At 40.6% G+C, this 22095-nt stretch overlaps 1 protein-coding gene across 24 annotated transcripts in view; it reads right to left on the bottom strand.

Annotated features, from left to right (window-relative positions):
* The window catches only part of LOC120065268 (gastrula zinc finger protein XlCGF58.1-like), a 42819-nt gene extending 22210 nt beyond the window's left edge, over positions 1–20609 (bottom strand). For 18 of the 24 annotated variants that reach the window (XM_039016107.1, XM_039016115.1, XM_039016111.1 and 15 more), the window contains exons 1-5: positions 8691–9330; positions 7972–8098; positions 7642–7725; positions 4150–4233; positions 389–472 (exon numbers count right to left, since the gene is read on the bottom strand). In XM_039016107.1, the coding sequence (XP_038872035.1) occupies positions 389–472; positions 4150–4233; positions 7642–7725; positions 7972–8098; positions 8691–9101 (790 nt within the window). In that variant the 5' untranslated portion in view covers positions 9102–9330. The other 6 variants (XM_039016130.1, XM_039016131.1, XM_039016108.1 and 3 more) reach the window with 5 other exon arrangements.
* Positions 20610–22095: the final 1486 nt, after the last annotated feature.

Here is a 22095-nt window from a genome sequence, read left to right as displayed (position 1 = left end):
TACATGGAGATTGATTTAAAATCATGAAGTATTGTACAACGCGCCTGAGATTAACAAGATAAAAAATATTATACCCAAACTTGAGTTTATGGTCATGTAAAGTACCAGTCAAAAGTTTGGACCCACCTACTCATTCCAGGGTTTTTCTTTATTTCAACATTGTAAAATAATAGTGAAGACATAAAAACTGTGAAATAACACACATGGAATCATGTAGTAACCAAAAAAGATTATTCTACAATGTAGAAAATAATACAATTAAGGAAAAACCTTGAATGAGTAGGGGTCCAAACTTTTGACTGGTACTGATTGTTAACTCACTTCATTGGGGAAACCTGGTTAGCACTACAATGTTACTCTATGAGGGCTATGGTGAGGTGGCGCCTACCCGTATGAGTGAGGCTGTGTCTCGCCAGGTGGTAACGCTGGAAGAACCTCATGTCACACATGTTGCATGCATACGGCTTCACCCCTATACACACACACGCAGAGTATCAATATATTAGCTAGTGCTCTTATTATATAAAGTGGAACACATACCAATTCCCAAATCCCAAACTACAAGCATACATTTCATTAAAATGTAAGGACTGATTAGGTACATTACTAGAGGTGTAAATGTTTGTTGCTTTAGTGAGCAATTACTTCCTGATTAAGTCTTAACCTTTAGAGACAAACAATCAAGCATGCATTTAAGGTAAAAACAAAATGTTATTATGCCCAATCAAGTTCAATTAACAAAAGCCAAAGGTCAATTTGGGTTCAATAGCAACAAACGTCAGGATTCTACCACAAAAACGTTAGCTATAAATTAGGAAGTTAACGCTCACATCAAAATAAGTTATTTGGCTAAGAACTTGTTTTTATCTACAAAACTTCAAAAATAAATCAGCCACATTCTGTACCAACTTCAAGCCATTATCAATTACATTTGAGCTACCTAGCCATGAACAACTACCAGTAAATCATGTACAAGGCTTAGACATCGATAGAGAGTGAGACACCATTCCCTCTGTGGGCAAGAGATAGACTTTTTCCACATACAGTGGGGCAAAAAAGTATTTAGTCAGCCACCAATTGTGCAAGTTCTCCCACTTCAAAAGATGAGAGAGGCCTGTAATTTTCATCATAGGTACACTTCAACTATGACAGACAAAATGAGAAGAAAAAAAATCCAGAAACTCACATTGTAGGATTTTTTATGAATTTATTTGCAAATTATGGTGGAAAATAAGTATTTGGTCAATAACAAAAGTTTCTCAATACTTTGTTATATACCCTTTGTTGGCAATGACAGAGGTCAAACGTTTTCTGTAAGTCTCCACAAGGTTTTCACACATTGTTGCTGGTATTTTGGCCCATTCCTCCATGCAGATCTCCTCTAGAGCAGTGATGTTTTGGGGCTGTTGCTGGGCAACACAGACTTTCAACTCCCTCCAAAGATTTTCTATGGAGTTGAGATCTGGAGACTGGCTAGGCCACTCCAGGACCTTGAAATGCTTCTTACGAAGCCACTCCTTCGTTGCCCGGGAGGTGTGTTTGGGATCATTGTCATGCTGAAAGACCCAGCCACGTTTCATCTTCAATGCCCTTGCTGATGGAAGGAGGTTTTCACTCAAAATCTCACGATACATGGCCCCATTCATTCTTTCCTTTACACGGATCAGTCGTCCTGGTCCCTTTGCAGAAAAACAGCCCCAAAGCATGATGTCTCCACCCCCATGCTTCACAGTAGGTATGGTGTTCTTTGGATGCAACTCAGCATTCTTTGTCCTCCAAACACGACGAGTTGAGTTTTTACCAAAAAGTTCTATTTTGGTTTCATCTGACCATATGCCATTCTCCCAATCTTCTTCTGGATCATCCAAATGCTCTCTAGCAAACTTCAGACGGGCCTGGACATGTACAGGCTTAAGCAGGGGGACACGTCTGGCACTGCAGGATTTGAGTCCCTGGCAGCGTAGTGTGTTACTGATGGTAGGCTTTGTTACTTTGGTCCCAGCTCTCTGCAGGTCCTTCACTAGGTCCCCCCGTGTGGTTCTGGGATTTTTGCTCACCGTTCTTGTGATCATTTTGACCCCACGGGGTGAGATCTTGCGTGGAGCCCCAGATCGAGGGAGATTATCAGTGGTCTTGTATGTCTTCCATTTCCTAATAATTGCTCCCACAGTTGATTTCTTCAAACCAAGCTGCTTACCTATTGCAGATTCAGTCTTCCCAGCCTGGTGCAGGTCTACAATTTTGTTTCTAGTGTCCTTTGACAGCTCTTTGGTCTTGGCCATAGTGGAGTTTGGAGTGTGACTGTTTGAGGTTGTGGACAGGTGTCTTTTATACTGATAACAAGTTCAAACAGGTGCCATTAATACAGGTAACAAGTGGAGGACAGAGGAGCCTCTTAAAGAAGAAGTTACAGGTCTGTGAGAGCCAGAAATCTTCCTTGTTTGTAGGTGACCAAATACTTATTTTCCACCATAATTTGCAAATAAATTCATTAAAAATCCTGCAATGTGATTATCTGGATTTTTTTTTCTCATTTTGTCTGTCATAGTTGAAGTGTACCTATGATGAAAATTACAGGCCTCTCATCTTTTTAAGTGGGAGAACTTGCACAATTGGTGGCTGACTAAATACTTTTTTGCCCCACTGTAAGTCTAATAGTTTCAAACATTTTAAGTGTCAGAATGGTCAAATACATATAACTATATAGTATGTCTGCATTTCTACCCACAATACATGGCCAAAAGTACGTGGAAACCTGCTTGTCGAACATCTCATTCCAAAATCATGGGCATTAATATATAGAGTTGCTCCCCCTTTGCTGCTATAACAGCCTCCACTCTTCTGGGAAGGATTTCCACTAGACGTTGGAACATTGGAAGCAAGTCCCCGCAGCATTCAGCCACAATAGCATTAGTGAGGTCGGGCACGGATGTTGGGCGATTAAACCTGGCTGGCAGTCTGCGTTCCAATTCATCCCAAAGGTGTTCGATGGGGTTGAGGTCAGGGCTCTGTGCAGGCCAGTCAAGTTCTTCCACACCAATCTCAACAAACCATTTCTGTATGGACCTCATTTTTTGATGGGGGCATTGTCATGCTGAAACAGGAAACAACCTTCCCCAAACTGTTGCCACAAAGTTGGAAGCACAGAATCGTCTAGAATGTCATTGTATGCGATTGCATTAAGATTTCCTTTCACTGGAACTAAGGGGCCTAGCCTGAACCATGAAAAACAGCCCCGGACCATTATTCCTCCTCCACCAAACGTTACAGTTGGCACTATGCAGTCGGGCAGGTAGCCTTCTCCTGGCATCCTCCAAACCCAGATTCATCTGTCGGACTGTCAGATGGTGAAGAGTGATTCATCACTCCAGAGAAGGCGTTTCCACTGCTCCAGTCCAATGGCGGCGAGCTTTACACCACTTCAGCCGACGCACTGCGCATGTTGATTTTAGGCTTGTGTGCAGCTGCTCGGTGATGGAAAACCATTTCATGAAGCTCCCGACTAACAGTTCTTGTGCTGATGTTGCTTCCAGAGGCAGTTTGGAACTCGATAGTGAGTGTTGCAACCAAGGACAGACGATTGTTGCACGCTAAGCGCTTCAGCACTCTTCGGTTTTGTTCTGTGAGCTTGTATGGCCTACCACTTCACGGCTGAGCCATTGTTGCGCCTAGACGTTTCCACTTGACAAAAAAAAGTACTTACAGTTGACCGGGACAGCTCTAGAAGGGCAGGAATTTGACAAACTTCCTTGTTGGACAGGTGGCATCCTATAACGATGCCACGTTGAATGTCACCGAGCTCTTCAGTAATGGTCATTCTACTGTCAATGTTTGTCTATGGAGATTCCATGGCTGTGTGCTGGATTTTATACACTTGTCAGTAACGAGTGTGGCTGAAATAGTATAATCCTCTAATTTTAATGGGTGTCCACATACTTTTGGCCATGTAGTGTATATGAATGCCACAATTTTTGTCCTAGCATAAAGATTTGTCTCATCGTGAGCTCCTGAGGCTGGCAGACTGTCATGTAAGAAATACATATTTATTTTACACTCAATACATTTCTACTGAGAGGCTGCTCCATGACAAAAAGGAGTAAAATGGGTCGCTTGTTTTATGTGAGATGGGTACGGAAAGAGGACTCATACCCGTATGAGTGAGGCTGTGTCTCTCCAGGTGGTAACGCTGGAAAAACCTCATGTCACACATGGAACAAGCGTACGGCTTCACCCCTATACACACAGAGCATAAAAATATTAGCTATTCAATCTGCACAGAATGAAAAAAGGTTTTATACCAATTGCAAATTTCTGTCAAATCAAATTAGAGTAAGATTGGTTAGATTTACAAGGATAAACATATGGCCAAATGAACACACACAATACTTGACACTAACCAGGTTCCCATCCTACCTTTTTATGCACGTAAAGTCAGATAAATATCATAACAGGCCTAATGGAAACATGCTTTTATATGCAAATATTGATATAATAACCATCATATTGAAGGAAACGTGGAGTGACGCGATGACATACAGTTTATTAGGCTACATATTAAATAAATTATGATTACTGCATTGTTGGGATTTGATGAAATAAGTTATGATGAACTTCACAGGAGGTGAAACTGCAAGTTGATGAACTTGATGCTCCTTTCCAATAAATAGAGGGTCTTATTCTGATGACATGATGATCGATTCTTGGCTGCCGCTTATTTTTATTTGTCAATCTCACTTTTTTGTCCATAATCATCATGTAGGCCAGGTATTCCCAAACTGGGGTATGCGCAATGCCATTGGGGGTACTCCAAATAAAAATGTGATTCACATTTTAAAAAATTATAATAATTCAAAATGTAGTGTCACCCATTACTCATTATGGGGAATTGTGTGTTGATGGGTGAGATTTTTTGTTGTTGATTTAACCAATTTTTAATTCAGGACCATCAGAGGCGCTAATATGATGAGAACTACATTGATTTGAGTTTCACTTATATATTTGGAGTAGTGCCTTTCCTCAGCCACAGTGTGTTATATGTGCAAAGGTTCTCTCTGAAATCGGTGAAACCTTCACTCTTGCGCAGACATTTAGAAACAAAACATTGAGATTTGAAAAAAACAGGCCACGGGAGTTTGAGCGAGAATAAAGATGACTTTCAAGTAGTAAGATATGTATAAAAGCAACAGATACCATAAGAAGGGGCTAGAAGCGTCTTATATGGTGAGCTACCGAGTGGCTAGGACAGGCAAGCACCATACTATTGTGGAGGACTTAATTTTTTCTGTTGCCGCAGACATGGCTGGGACAATGCTAGAGGAGAAGGCCCAAAAAAACTATACAGACAATGCCTTCATCAAACAACACTGTTTCAGTGACATTTCAGTGACATGGCAGGAGATGTTTTGAAACCATTACTGCGTCGCATACAAGCCAGTGAATTATATGCGTTACAACTGGATGAGTCAGACGTTGGAAACCAGGACAACAGGAGAGGATATTTTTAAAGTACTGGACAGCTTTGTGACATCAAATGGACTTTGGTGGTCAAGATGTGTTGGTATCTGTACTGAGGGCACAAAAGCCATGACAGGGAGAAATTTTTTATTTTACCTTTATTTAACTAGGCAAGTCATTTAAGAACAAATTCGTATTTTCAATGACGGCCTAGAAACAGTGGGTTAACTGCCTTGTTCAGGGGCAGAACAGATTTTTACCTTGTCAGCTCGGGGATTCGATCTTGCAAACTTTTGGTTACTAGTCCAACGCTCTAACCACTAGGCTACCTGCCGCACATACATAGTGTGGTAACGCGCGTGCAAGCAGTTTCTCCCGACGCCACTTGGGTATGCTGCAGCATCCACCCGAAAGGCTCTTGCTGACAAGGGAAAACCTGACAGCTTGAAAAACGTTTTGGACACTACAGTGAAAATGGTTAACTTTGTTAAAGCAAGGCCACTGAACTCTCATGTATTTTCTGCATTATGCAATATGAGCAGCGACCATGTAACACTTTTACAACATACAGCAGTGCGCTGGTTATCAAGGAGCAAAGTATTGACACCTTTTTTTTTTTTTTAATTGAGAGACAAGCTTAAAGTTCTCTTTACTGACCACAACGTCCCTGACCGCTTGCATGATGACGAGTTTCTCACACGACTGGCCTATCTGGGTGATGTTCTCTCGCCTGAATGATCTGAATCTAGGATTACAGGGAATCTCTGTAACTATATTCAATGTGCTGGACAAAATTGAGACTGATTAAGAAGTTGGAGCTCTTCTCTGTCTGCATTAACAAGGACAACACACAGGTCTTTCCATCATTGTATGATTTTTTTGTGTGCAAATGAACTCAAGCTTACGGACAATGTCAAATGTGATACAGCGAAGCACCTGAGTAAGTTGGGTGCGCAATTACGCAGGTATTTTCCTGAAACGGCTGACACAAACAACTGGATTCGTTATCCCTTTCATGCCCTGCCTCCAGTCCACTTACCGATATCTCAACAAGAGAGCCTCATCGAAATTGCAACAAGCGGTTCTGTGAAAATGTTATTTAAATCAGAAGCCACTGCCATATTTCTGGATTGGGCTGCGCTCAGAGTATCCTGCCTTGGCAAATCGCACTGTTAAGACACTGATGCCCTTTGCAACTACGTACCTATGGGAGAGTGGATTCTCGGGCCCTCACTAGCATGTAAACTAAATACAGGCACAGACTGTGTGTGGAAAAGGATTTAAGACAGACTCTCTCCAATACAACCCAAAATTGCAGAGTTATATGCATCCTTTCAAGAACACCCTTCTCATTAAATTGTGAATAACTCACCACAGGTTTTCGATGTACAAATAAGGTTTTATATGTAAGATAGTTAAAAGCAAAATTATTGATTATTATTATTTGTGCCCTGGTCCTATAAGAGCTCTTTGTCACTTCCCACGAGCCGGGTTGTGACAAAAACACTCACTCATTCTTATGTTTAATAAATGTATCGTATAGTGTGTGTGGGGCAGGCTTACAATGATGGCAAAAAAACATTTGAGAGTGCGCTGACCCTGGTGCTAGAGGGGGTACGCAGCTGGAGGTTGAATGTTTGAAGGGGTACGGGACTATAAAAAGTTTGGGAACCACTGATGTAGGCTATACGTTATATAATGCAAACTTGGAAAGCATAGTTTACTTTTCCAATATAGGAGATGCTGCAGGCCACTCGACAAATAGTTTACTTACCAATATTACTTAATATCTCAGAAAATCATAGTTTCTTGATATCCATGCTGTAAATTCTATTCAAAATCTCATATTGCAAACAAAAAGCTACTGGTAACTTGCAACACCTTCACCTATATAAAGCAACATTGTCCTAAAACTGGGACCTTTGACCACAGAAGGCTGCACAATCTATAAACATTTGTACCAAGCAGACCTTTCATTTGTACTCTCACTGGTGTTGAGGGAACCATTTGAACATTTGTGATGATAACCCCTCTCCTTCATATAGTTGAGGTGAAAGGAAGTGTGAGCTTTGCTGGAAATTACTGTCCAAATGACAAACACTGAAAACCCTGTATACTGGGGCTCCAGTGCAGCACTACAGATGTAGCCTGTTTAGATAGAGATGGGTATGGTAAGAGGACGCATACCCGTGTGAATCAGGCTGTGTCTCTCCAGGTGGTAACGCTGAATAAATCTCATGTCACATATGCCACAAGCGTACGGCTTCTCCCCTAAATCGAAGAGTACCAGTTTTAGTGAAAGGTCCCCACAGAGAACACCAAAAACGGTGAATGAAAATCTGACACTAGACAAGGAGGCCATCTCATTCTTAAAAACACCAGTCACTTAATCCAAACTGGTGTTTCTGCTGGCCTTATGTATTTTATAACTGTATTAGCCAGGCATTTTAAACATCTCCCTAACTGGTAATGGAGAACCTCCAGAATTTAACTGGCCATTGTGGTCTTGACACATACCTGTATGAATGAGGATGTGTCTCTTCAGGTGATATCCACTCCTAAATGCACCATAACAGTGATTGCAGATGAAGTTTTTCTGCACTTTAGATATTGGACAGTTACCATTCTCATCCACAACAACCACCTATGCAGGATAGGACAGAATAGAGGCTCGTCAAAAACAAATTGTAGGCCTAAATACACCACACAGACAAAAACTCAAAGATACACATCTCCTAAATCATCACTACAAGTATGACTTCACTTTTGTATAGAAGGAAACATATGATTAATTGGTTTATTCAGTATGAGAAAAGCTAGTACTGTCCAAATAGTCCTGGTTAAAAAGGTAATACATTATTTCTAGCTCCTTACAATTTTTATTTTATTTAAGAGTTGACCATTTTGGCCATTTAAATGACAAAGTACTCAAAACCTAGAGACGGGTTAACCCCTCCCACCCCCATATGTTACTGCTCCCCCTCTCTCACACAGTTGTGTTCCCCTCCCCCCCATCTCCTCTCCAGAGAACCCCATCTCCTCTCCACTCCCCACACAAACAAAATATGTGCACTCAAAGGCAACAACTCAGCTAGAGACAAAAGTCAGTCTTATACACATAGAACCAAATGCCCACAGACGTGCACACAAACACACTTTCAGTCTGTTTTTATAACACAATCCCTCCGAAACACAGAAAAGAGTCCATTTTGCTTTAAAAATTCAGAGGCACTGACCTTCCCTCCCCTCCCGTCTTGCTCTCTCACTTTACAGGGCGTTCCTGACTTCCTGTTCTTCTTTTTCAGCTGCATGTCTTCGTTGGCCCTCATTTCCTTCTCGTCCAGCAGGCGGGGGGTGTGGAAGTCGCCCTCCTTCCGGATAAGCTGGGGTGCACAGACAAGAGGGAGAGAGGGCTTTGAGTCAACCTGACTGGACTTTTTTTTTTTGATAGCCTGAAACGTACAAATAGGAATTACCGTACAGAAATAAAACAAGAAAGAATATATTCCTTGCTTTCTAAATAAAATAAAACATGAAGGACAGGAATTTTTTGAATCCTTTATGGGATTTTGCTGGGAAACTAATAATAATGAACAGTAAAAAATAATAAAAGCTTTGTCAAAAGACAGAAGGTAACCTCCCTTCATGCCTACTTTTCAATTGCTGTACATATCTGGCAGTCTCTTTAAATCATTACTGAAGACATAATTTTGGTATATTAGTAGCCCATAGTAAGAAAGTGCTTGACCTACATAAATGCAAGTTACTGCTGAGACCTAGCCAATGCGAAATATGTCAATTTCTAATTTGTTGTTCTTTCAGCGAGTGACAATGACAAACAACAAAGTCCCCTCCTCCCCCTCTGCAGTGCCCCGGCGCCTCCTAACCAGGGGTGGACAGCTCATTCCAGATGGCAGGATCATGTGGCTCTGAGGACCGCGGTCTGGGCCATCCCTCTGGGGTGGTGGTCCATGTCCGAGCGGAGCCATCATCTTCTTGGGCGGACCGGCCATGGAGCTGGCCTGCATCAGGGCCATACTTGAGAGAACAGCCTCACAGCCAAGCAACCCCGCCTGGGAACAGAACCGAGCCTGAGTCAGGAAAATCCACTATCAGACATTTAGAAAATACATAGTGAGCTCATTTGTTGTTTTGGCTCTGTACTCCAACACTTTGGATTTGAAATAATACAATGACTATGAGGTTAAAGTGCAGACTGTCCACTTTATTTTACGGGCATTTTCTTCTATATTAGGGTGAACCGTTTAGAAATTACAGCACTTTTTGTACCTAGTCCTCCCCATTTTAGGGGACCATAAGTATTTGGGACAAATTCACTTGTGTATAAAGTAGTAAAAAGTTTCATATTTGGTCCCAAAGTTAGACGCACAAATATAATACCCGCAAGACATGCTAATCTCCCACCATTACAATAACAGGGGAGGTTTTCTTTTTCGGTGGGGGTATGATATATTTGTGAGTCTAACTTTCACTCATTATTCTGCGCTTCTTCAGGTCAATCTGTTATCATGGTAGCATCCGCATTAATATAGAAGTCTTTAGAAACATTCTATTCTTATTTATAATAAAAGTGACTCCAAAATGACAATATAAATGGATAAATAATGTATTGGGCACAAAATAATCTGAAACTAGCAAAACAGCAAATGCATCCAGCATGTTTAGAGTCACAAGCTTGACGTAATCATTGAGCACTAGGAATATGGGACCAAATGCTAAAACTTGATTACTTTAATACAGAAGTGAATTTGTCCCAATACTTGGGGGGGGGGAGACTATGTACAAAAAGTGCTGTAATTTATAACTGGTTGACCCGATATGGATGAAAATACCCTTAAATTAAAGCTGACAGTCTGCACTTTAACCTCAGTCATTGTGTTGAAGTACAGAGCTAAAACAACATGTGTCACTGTTCCAATACGTTCGGAGCTCACTGTATAAATAGAACCAGTCTGGGTGTAGAGAGGAGCTAAACAAAGGAGAAAACAAAAACTCAAGACTTCCAGAGGCTGAGATAGCTACACCAGAAACGGTATGAAACAATAAAAGATATCAAATATTTTTTCAAACACTGAACCTTTTATGACGACAACATCCCGAGTGACAAAAGATAAATGTAGCCTAATAGCAGGCATGTTGGTTGTATAAATGTTATATTTTTTGTTGGAAAACAAACCCATTTCATATGATCTCGGACTGAGCTGCTGGGCAGATGTGACATTGCAGTGGGAACGGTGTATGTGAGGGCGGGGACGGGGACAAGGTCATCCAGGAATCCGTCAATCAGGATGGTCAGTCTGATGGGAGGCCACACCCACCTCACTCATCTAGCACTAAAACTGAAGAAGAGGACGATGTGGACAAAACATGAAAACGCATTCAATAATAATGAAATCTTTTTTTTTTTACGCTAAAACCTGCAGTAAATCAAATTGTAACTACTCCAAATCACACAACACCCAATTCTTACTCAAAAACAAGCATCCCCATAATAACTGTAGACAGTCCTTTGGTTAACTCCCTGTTTGCCTTTGTCACCAAAGGGGTATCCTACAAAGCAAGCTAGATCTACTCAGGGTTTTCTTAAGCTAACCAGCTTCAGTTTGCATCACATTCCATCTCAGGCTTCATCTGTATTACGACGGTGCATATCGCTCGTCCGCCTGCCGCTAACTCTAGCAGGCTTGTAACTGCGCATGCATGTAGCACTTGGCTTGTCGAACTCCAAAATCTTAAATGATACAATGCTGAAACATCAATCCATGGGCGAGTCAATGCCACAATTTCATTTGTGCCGAAATCAAAATGAAAGAAAAGTTATCTTGCAAATTCAGCAGGCTATGGTGTGAAATAGGCTTTTAGAAGTGCTGTCTTTATTTTATTACTACTTATTGTTAAATGCCGACTTGTGTGCTTATCAATGCACAACCACAAGCCCCCCCCCCCCCCCCCACTCCTAATGACAAAATAATCGAGTCAAACGAGTTCTGTGCGTAAAGTTTAAAATGCATTCTGTCATTACTAAATGTGTAATGTGACAATAACATTATTTTTTAGCAAACATTTGGTTAAAAAAATATTTAAAATCCTCAAATGAAGGGGATGGTAATATTTGCAAGAGGGAGGGAATCTGATTTTATGGTCCTCAACTCGTGGCTCACTCACTTCAGGAAGTGGAGTTAGCCTGCCCCGGAGCAGGTTAGTTCTGAAGGATTCGTTGCCATAGAAATGTACCTGGCTAAAAAGGTAAGCCACCTTCTTATGAAACGTTATCCTGAGTTAAACTCAGAGTTGACTAAAGTTACCTCGCTAACATCTCATAACTGCTTCGTAGGATAACCCTTTGGTCACTTGGCTACGAATTAAGATTTTGAAAGAGCCGCTCAAGTGTCACACCAACACAACACATCTAGCTAGCTAATACCAAAAATGGGATTCTCAAGCAATTCCAATACAGAACAATACCAATTGTGCACATAAACATAGCTAACGTTAGCTAGCTGTTGAACAGGTGTGAGCACAATAAATATACAATAAATTTGAGACAAAGAAAGGGCTGATACTGCAAGTTAGCTAGCTAACAGATTTGAGAATAGGGTGCATCCAAATGATTTTAATCACTTTGACTTTCATACATGTTTACCCATGGTGGAAACAGTAGTCAGAAAGTGACTTTTTGCAACGGAATGCCAAAACATTGAGCGAGGTGCTCAAAGTCGACTTATTTTGCATACCCCACCATACCATGAGATGTCCATGTCTTCATCACTGAAAACGATTAACGGTTGAGTTTGATATCATTTCAAAGCTTACAAAACAGGGATTCAAAATAGTCTGATTTCTTGAACATTTATATAAAAAAAAAAAAAAAAAAAAAAAAAAGAGCTTTATTACATTTCTCATTTTCACAAATGTTGTAGCTTCGACCCTTTTGACATCATCTTAAGTGTTTGTGTTGTGCCCGTCATTGGTTGAGACAGTATACTCTTAAATACAGGGTGGGTGTCATTGCAAACATAGAACTTAATTCCTAAACTGGACCACTCTCTTCAGACACCTGAAATTTAGCTGATATAGCATTGACATTTAAATTGTATTGAAACTTTAAACTTCCAAGTAGTGCCAGAAAGATGGACGCCGCTCCACCCACTGTCGAATGTCAACTTGAATGGGTTTGTCTATTCTATTATCCATTTCTATGATTTCAATAGGTTTCCTATGAAAGATCAAATGTAATTTATAACGGATATTGCCACTCAAGTCAACATTCTATGATGGGTGGACCTCCAACCATCTTGAGGTAACATTTGAAAGTTGGAATGTCAACTTTAAACACATTTGAGTAAATCTATCAGCCCAAACATGACACCGACCCACCCTGTATTCAAGAGTATACTGTGTCTCAACTAATGGCAGGCACAAAAAACAACTCAGATTATGTCATATAGGGTCTTAGCTACAACACACACTGAACAAAAATACAAACACAACATTTCAAACAAATGTTATGTCACATACACCGAATATAACAGGTGTAGACCTTACAGTGAAATGCTTACTTACAAGCCCTTAACCAACAATGCAGTTAAGAAAAATAAGTGTTAAGTAAAAAATTGAAAATAAAAGTAACAAATAATTAAAGATCACCAGTAAAATAATAGCGAGGCTATATACAGGGTACCGGTAAAGAGGGGGGTACCGGTACAGATCTGGACCCTCTCTAAAATTATCTGCCGAAATTGTTGCAACCCCTATTACTAGCCTGTTCAACCTCTCTTTCGCATCGTCTGAGATTCACAAAGATTGGAAAGCAGCTGCGGTCATCCCCCTCTTCAAAGGGGAGACTCTAGACCCAAACTGCTACAGACCTATATCTATCCTACCCTGCCTTTCTAAGGTCTTCGAAAGCCAAGTAAACAAACAGATTACCAACCATTTCGAATCCCACCGTACCTTCTCCGCTATGCAATCTGGTTTCAGAGCTGGTCATGGGCACACCTCAGCCACGCTCAAGGTCCTAAACGATATCATAACAGCCATCGATAAGAGATAATACTGTGCAGCCGTATTAATCGACCTGGCCAAGGCTTTCAACTCTGTCAATCACCACATTCTTATCGGCAGACTCAACAGCCTTGGTTTCTCAAATGATTGCCTCGCCTGGTTAACCAACTACTTCTCTGATAGAGTTCAGTGTGTCAAATCGGAGGGCCTGTTGTCCGGACCTCTGGCAGTCTCTATGGGGGTGCCACTGGGTTAAATTCACGGGCTGACTCTTTTCTTTGTATACATCAATGATGTCGCTCTTGCTGCTGGTGAGTCTCTGATCCACCTCTACGCAGACGACACAATTCTGTATACTTCTGGCCCTTCTTTGGACACTGTGTTAACTAACCTCCAGACGAGCGTCAATGCCATACAACTCTCCTTCCGTGGCCTCCAACTGCTCTTAAATGCAAGTAAAACTAAATGCATGCTCTTCAACCGATCGCTGCCCGCACCTGCCCGCCCGTCTAGCATCACTACTCTGGTCGGTTCTGACTTAGAATATGTGGACAACTACAAATACCTAAGTGTCTGGTTAGACTGTAAACTCTCCTTACAGACTCACATTAAGCATCTCCAATCCAAAATTAAATCTAGAATTGGCTTCCTATTTCGCAAAAAAGCATCCTTCACTCATGCTGCCAAACATACCCTCGTAAAACTGACCATCCTACCGATCCTCGTCGATGTCATTTACAAAATAGCCTCCAACACTCTACTCAATAAATTGGTTGCAGTCTATCACAGTGCCATCCGTTTTGTCACCAAAGCCCCACACACTACCCACCACTGCAACCTGTACGCTCTTGTTGGCTGGCCCTCGCTTCATACTCGTCGCCAAACCCACTGGCTCCAGGTCATCTACAAGTCTTTGCTAGGTAAAGCCCTGCCTTATCTCAGCTCACTGGTCACCATAGCAGCACTCACCCGTAGCATGCGCTCCAGCAGGTGTATCTCACTGATCACCCCCAAAGCCAATTCCTCCTTTGGCCGCCTTTCCTTCCAGTTCTCTGCTGCCAATGACTGGAACCAACTGCAAAAATCACTGGAGCTGGAGACACATCTGCCTCACTAGCTTTAAGCACCAGCTGTCAGAGCAGCTCACAGATCACTGCACCTGTACATAGCTCATCTGTAAATAGCCCATCCAATCTACCTCATCCCCATACTGTATTTATTTATTTATCTTGCTCCTTTGCACCCCAGTATCTCTACTTGCACATTCATCTTCTGCACATCTACCGTTCCAGTGTTTAATTGCTATATTGTAATTACTTCGCCACCATGGCCTATTTATTGCCTTACCTCCCTTATCTTACCTCATTTGCACACACTGTATATAGACTTTTTCTACTGTATTATTGACTGTATGTTTGTTTATTCCATGTGTAACTCTGTTGTTGTATGTGTCGAACTGCTTTGCTTTATCTTGGCCAGGTCGCAGTTGTAAATGAGAACTTGTTCTCAACTAGCCTACCTGGTTAAATAAAGGTGAAATAAATAAAATAAACAGAGTCAATGTGCAGGGGCACCGGTTAGTCGAGGTAATTTGTACATGTAGGTAGAGTTAAAGTGACTATGCATAGATAATAAATAGAGTAGCAGCTGCGTAAAAGGAGAGGGGGCAATGGCAATACCTTTTTGCACTATTGGTTAGAGCCTGTAAGTAAGCATTTCACTGTAAGGTCTGCACCTGTTGTATTCGGCGCATGTGACAAATACATTTAGATTTGATTTGAATGCAAATAGTCTGGGTAGCCATTTGATTATCTGTTCAGGAGTCTTTTGGCTTGGGGGTAGAAGCTGTTAAGAAGCCTTTTGGACCTAGACTTAGCGCTCCGGTACCGCTTGCCGTTCGGTAGCAGAGAGAACAGTCTATGACTAGGGTGGCTGGAGTCTGACAATTTTTAGGGCTTTCCTCTGACACCGCCTGGTATAGAGGTCCTGGATGGTAGGAAGCAAGGCCCCAGTGATGTACTGGGCCGTAAAGTGTTGGTCCCATGTTTCATGAGCTGATACAAATAAAATCCCAGAAATGTTCCATACGTACAAAAAGCTTATTTCTCTCAAATTGTGTGCACAAATGTGTTTACATCCCTGTTAGTGAGAATTTTTCCTTTGCCTAGATAATCCACCCACCTGACAGGTGTGGCATATCAATAAGTTATTTAAACAGCATGATCATTACAGAGGTGCACCTTGTGCTGGTAACAATAAAAGGCTACTCTATAATGTACAGTTCTGTCACACAACACAAGGCCAATGATGTCAAGTTTTAAGGAAGCGTGGAATTGGTGTGCTGACTGCAGGAATGTGCACCAGAGAAGTTGCCAGAGAATGGAATGTTAATTTCTCTACCATAAGCTGCCTAAAACATAGTTGTAGAGAATTTAGCAACCAGACTCACAACCGCAGACCACGTGTAACCCTGCCAGCCCAGGACCTCCAGATGATCACGGATGTGAAACAGATGTGAAGGGGGGGGGGGGGGGGGGGGGGGTATTTCTGTCTGTAATAAAGCCCTTGTGGGTAAAAACTCTTTCTGATAGGCTGGGCCTGTCTCCCCAGTGGGTGTTACCACTAGAGGACGACCGATTATTTGGAATGACCGATTAATTTGGGCCGATTTCAAGTTTTCATAACAATCGGAAACCGGTATTTTTGGACACCGACTTGGCAGATTTTTTAAATTATTTTTATACACCTTTATTTAACTAGGCAAGTCAGTTAAGAACACATTCTTATTTTCAATGCCGGCCTAGGAACGGTGGGTTAACTGCCTTGTTCAGGGGCAGAATGACAGATTTTTACCTTGTCAGCTCGGGGATTCGTTTTTGCAACCTTCCGGTTACTAGTCCAACGCTGTAACCACCTGCCTTACATTGCACTCCATGAGGAGCCTGCGTGGCAGGCTGACTACATGTTACGCAAGGGCAGCAAGAAGCCAAGGTAAGTTGCTAGCTAGCATTAAACTTATAAAAAACAATCAATCTTCACATAATCACTAGTTAACTACATATGGTTGATGATATTACTAGTTTATCTAGCTTGTCCTGCGTTGCATATAATCGATGCGGTGCCTGTTAATTTCTCATCGAATCACAGCCTACTTCGCCAAAAGGGTGCTGATTTATTTAGCACTGTCGTTGCACCAAACCTAACCATAAATATCAATGCCTTTCTTTAAAATCAATACACACGTATACATTTTTAAACCTGCATATTTAGTTAATGTTGCCCGCTAACATGAATTTCTTATAATTAGGGAAATTGTGTCACTTCTCTTGTGTTCCGTGCAAGCAGTCAGGGTATATGCAGCAGTTTGGGCCTCCTGGCTCGTTGCAAACTGTGTGAAGTCCATTTATTCCTAACAAAGACCGTAATTAATTTGCCAGAATTTTACATAATTATGACATAACATTGAAGGTTGTACAATGTAACAGCAATATTTAGACTTTGGGAAGCCATCCGTTAGATAAAATACGGAACGGTTCCGTATTTCACTGAAAGAATAAACGTTTTGTTTTCGAAATGATAGTTTCCGGATTGGACCATATTAATGACAAAAGGCTCGTATTTCTGTGTGTTATTATGTTATAATTAAGTCAATGATTTGATATTTGATAGAGCAGTCTGACTGAGCGATGGTAGGCAGCAGCAGGCTCGTACGCATTCATTCAAACAGCACTTTCGTGCGTTTTGCCAGCAGCTCTTCGCAATGCTTCAAGCACTGAGCTGTTTATGACTTCAAGCCTATCAACTCCCGAGATTAGGCTGGTGTAACCGATGTGAAATGGCTAGCTAGTTAGCGGGGTGCGTGCTAATAGCGTTTCAAATGTCACTCGCTCTGAGACTTGGAGTAGTTGTTCCCCTTGCTCTGCAAGGGCCGCGGCTTTTGTGGAGCGATGGGTAATGATGCTTCGAGGGTGGCTGTTGTCGATGTGTTCCTGGTTCGAGCCCAGGTAGGGGCGAGGAGAGGGACGGAAGCTATACTGTTACACTGGCAATACTAAAGTGCCTATAAGAACATCCAATAGTCAAAGGCATATGAAATACAAATGGTATAGAGAGAAATAGTCCTATAATAACTACAACCTAAAACTTCCTACCTGGGAATATTGAAGACTCATGTTAAAAGGAACCACCAGCTTCCATATGTTCTCATGTTCTGAGCAAGGAACTTAAACGTTAGCTTTCTTACATGGCACATATTGCACTTTTACTTTCTTCTCCAACACTTTGTTTTTGCATTATTTAAACCAAATTGAACATGTATCATTATTTATTTGAGGCTAAATTGATTGAATTGATGTATTATATTAAGTTAAAATAAGTGTTCATTCAGTATTGTTGTAATTGTCATTATTATAAAAAAATATATAAATTTAAAATCGTCCGATTAATCGATATCGGCTTTTTTTGGTCCTCCAATACCCGGTATCGGTGTTGAAAAATCCTAATCGGTCGACCTCTAGTTACCACATTCCAAGACCCACCCATGGCTGCACCCCTGCCCAGTCATGTGAAAACCATAGATTATAGCCCAATGAATTAATTTCAATTGACATAATTCCTTATATTAACTGTAACTCAGTAAAAAAAATATATATATATATTTCATGTTGCATTTATATTTTAGTTCAGTATATACGGACACATAAAAAACGGATAAAGGTATAGCTTAAAATGTTAATTTTATTAGACAAAAGTTAGACAACCCTGTTTGTAAGCTTTTAAATGATTTCAATCTCAACCGTTTCAGTGATGAAGACATGGGTTTCGTGGTAGGGTGGGATATGCAAAATGAGTTAACGTTAAAGGCCAATTGCTGTCAAACTAGATTTTTCTGCGTTTTAAATAGAAGGGTTGGTTGTTTAGCAACAAAACCAACAGGTGTGCAACTATGGGGCAAAACAGACAGAGGCATAGACTGTTGACAACATGTAAACTATATTTGGTCTCCAAATGTTTATTGAAACCAACACATTTGCACAGTGAGCACTCGTCTCAAATACATTGTACAGTTGTTGGGTTAGTTAGCGAATTTGTCATATTAGCATAGACATCAGTCGACACGTCTCAAAGCATGGTACCATTAAGCAATAAGGCCTGAGGGGTGTGGTATATGGCCAATATACCACAGCTAAGTGCTGTTCTGAAGCGCAACAGAGTTTCTGGATACAGCCCTTAGCCGTGGTATATTGGCCATATACCACAACCCCCGAGATGCCTTATTGCTATTATAAAAACTGGTTACCAACGTAATTTGAGCAGTAAAAATAAATGATTTGATATACCACGGCTATCAGCCAATCAGCATTCAGGGCTCGAACCACCTAGTTTATAAAAAAAAAACAGCTATTTTTACTGCGCTTATTACGCTGGTAAACAGTTTATAATAGCAATAAAGCATCTTGGGGATTTGTGATGTATGGCCAATATACCACGCCTAAGGGCTGTGTCCAGACATCTCGCGTTGCGTGGAGCATGAACAGCCCTTAGCTGTGGTATATTGGCCTTATTGCTTAAATATACAATGAGCTGAAACCAAGCCACCTACGATTCCCCACAGGGCAGCTTCTTGTTGTTGCTAGCTATCTTGACCATCTAAAATCAAAACGCACGCCTACCCGGGCACGTCAATGTCGTGACGTTGTCGGCCAACCCGTCTATACATTTCCAAACTATGAGGTTGGAATAATACTGTGAAGATGACAATAATGCCCTTTAAGTACAAGAGCTGCTTAAAACGATTGCCTGAAATTTCGGTTGGTTGGCCTGGTAAAATGAGATCATAGACCAATAAGAGAGTTCCAACCCTCTCTGCCAATAACAGCTAGTTTTCCCCTCCCAGACAATCCTAGCAAATGTATTACTTTAGAAATGGCTATTTGCTAAGAAGCTATTTTTCTTTTTTTAACATTTTCATTGAAGACAATCACAGTAAAGTACTTAATCGTTACCCCAAAAATATTTGATAGAGACAAAAACGAATGCAGTGGACATTTAAGCACCGCCATCTCCTGAATGTTTTGTCATTCAGGGTCAATAAGTCACTTTCTGACCACTTATACCATGGGCAAATATATATGGAAGGTTTTGTTCAAATCTAAAGGGGTGCAGTCAGAAAGTGACTTTAATCATATGCAACGACCCCATAGCCACATAATTGAAACACATTTTACAAATGAAACCAATGGCACCAATAGCCGGCAAGCTAATGATCCAAGAAAAACCTCAAAACTATATTTTACCAACCATTGCTAACACTACATAAATATTTGTAATTTGGCAGGTGCCAGAACCACTGCATCAGAAACCTCTTGATACACTAGCAGCTGATTATCATAACAGATTATTACAAATAGTAAAGTTAGCTGGCTATTTTCCCTGGCTGCACTGCAGCTAGGTAACGTTAACGGGGCAAGGTTATTGACCATCAAGTAGTGTGAAAAACATGCTAGTTAACTGTCACGGTATAAATACTAGTTGATGTAATATTTAATTGACTAACCCCAAAAATGAAAGCATTTCCTCATAACTCACGGAAACAAAACAGAGCGAATACGAGCTAGCTGTTTCGGGCTAACATAACGGCGTTACCGTTGGCCTCCATGCACATCAAATCTTACAAACTTGAGTTGCCATCCATCTACAAATCGAAATATGATATCGCTAGGCAATTTCGATGTGATTAGATCCGGATAAATACAACTAGTTAGATAAAATAACAGTTCGAGGATTGCTATCAAACGAGGCACAAGACTGAGCAGTTACAGCAAGATTTCTCGATAAATAGGGAATGGTCGATGCGTACCGTAGTTGGCTACCGTTCCCCCCCTCCCCTGTTGTCTACGCTAACTCAAGTCGTGTCACTTCTTTTTTGCTTAGAGGCGGAGGCCGAATTTCGCAAATATCGTCTGATACACGACTTAACATACAAAACATTGGTGATATTCAAACGTTGTTTTTTGTTATTTACCTTTAATTTTCCTCGTCTGTCGTGGCTCGTCACCCGAGTTCCAATTTCTTTCAGTTTACAAACACAGGAAACGCCACCGGATGTGCTCCCTGAGGAGTATCCTGCTATGTGATTGGAGAAAATGGGTATACACGTCTGCCATGTTGGTGAATGTGAAAACGTTACTCCATTTTAGTTGGTATCAATTAGCTGCCTCAACTACAGATCATTTCAGTTTAGAAGGGGATTATTTTTGCCTCAACATTGCCTGGATTCATGCACGTTGATTTTCTTCCACAAAAACATGATTTTCAGCCTTTGCCCTTCCCAAAAACATCATCATAGCTTAGGCTATGCTAAAACATTGGAGTTCCAATAGGATGTGTGAATCAAAGCATGTAATTTCCAATTTTGTAACTGATAACTACAATAATATATGCCATTTAGTAGACACTTTTGTCCAAGGTGACTACAGTCATGTGTGCATACATTTACACAGGGGTAGTCCAGGGAATCAAACACATTACCTGTCACTGAAAGCACCTACCAACTGAGCTACAAAGGATGACAAAAGCATTGGCTTTAGAATGTTACCATTTTCTTTGCCCAATGCATAGCCTAGGGGAGAGTGTGGTAAATTGGGCCATTTTTTACATTCAGCATCACTGAAGAGTACTCTAGTATTCTTTCTAACAAAGACATCTATATATATTTCAGGATGTTGTGTATCACTAGAAATAATCAGAATTCATGTAAACATAACAGTTTTGAAAACAACTTGTCCAAAAAACACTTGTCTCTTGGCACAACTTACCCCGGTTATAAATTGAGTCACAGGACAGGGTAAATTAAGCCGCATACAAATTTCTGTTATGAATTAAATATTATATTTCATTTGCACACACTGTATATAGACTTTTTCTATTGTATTATTGACTGTATGTTTGTCTATTCCATGTGTAACTCTGTGTTGTAGTTTGTGTCGCACTGCTTTGCTTTATCTTGGCCAGGTCGCAGTTGTAAATGAGAACTTGTTCTCAACTGGCCTCCCTGGTTAAATAAAGGTGAAATAAAAAAATAAAAATTACAAAAAATAATTATATAATTATAATATTTATAATGCATGTTTTTTCTATTCATAACACTTGGATAATTAACTTCTTTCAATAAAGCGTTTCACATTCTCTTCTGGAATTGGTTCACATTATCTACTGGTTGAAATTAAGTCTCATTTGATGAAATACTACACCTATCCTGTGTCCTCAGATCAGCGCAGATGAAGGAAATTAGATATTGAGATTAACCTGTTTTAGAGTATTTACATGATGCATAGGGAGTGCAATGTACTGTTTTTAAAATTCTGTTTCTGTATATATGAATTACAAATCAGCCTTTAACTAGTTAAATAATGTGTTCTAGTCTATTGCATAGTTACAATGTGTAGCCATTGATGTCCCAGAAGCAAGATTGGTAAACACTGTTGAAGTGTATAATTGTAATACATACATGTAGACACAGCATCATTCAAATGCTGGAGTTTGATACTCCTGGTATTGGATATGACTGGCATTTATACTTGAACCGTATATACGTGATAAGTGAACATATTAAAT

Source organism: Salvelinus namaycush, chromosome 20, assembly GCF_016432855.1.
Source record: "Salvelinus namaycush isolate Seneca chromosome 20, SaNama_1.0, whole genome shotgun sequence".
In the NCBI taxonomy this organism is placed as follows: domain Eukaryota; kingdom Metazoa; phylum Chordata; class Actinopteri; order Salmoniformes; family Salmonidae; genus Salvelinus; species Salvelinus namaycush.
The sequence above is the reverse complement of the archived record's forward strand: the minus strand, read 5'-3'. Positions and strand labels throughout refer to the sequence as shown.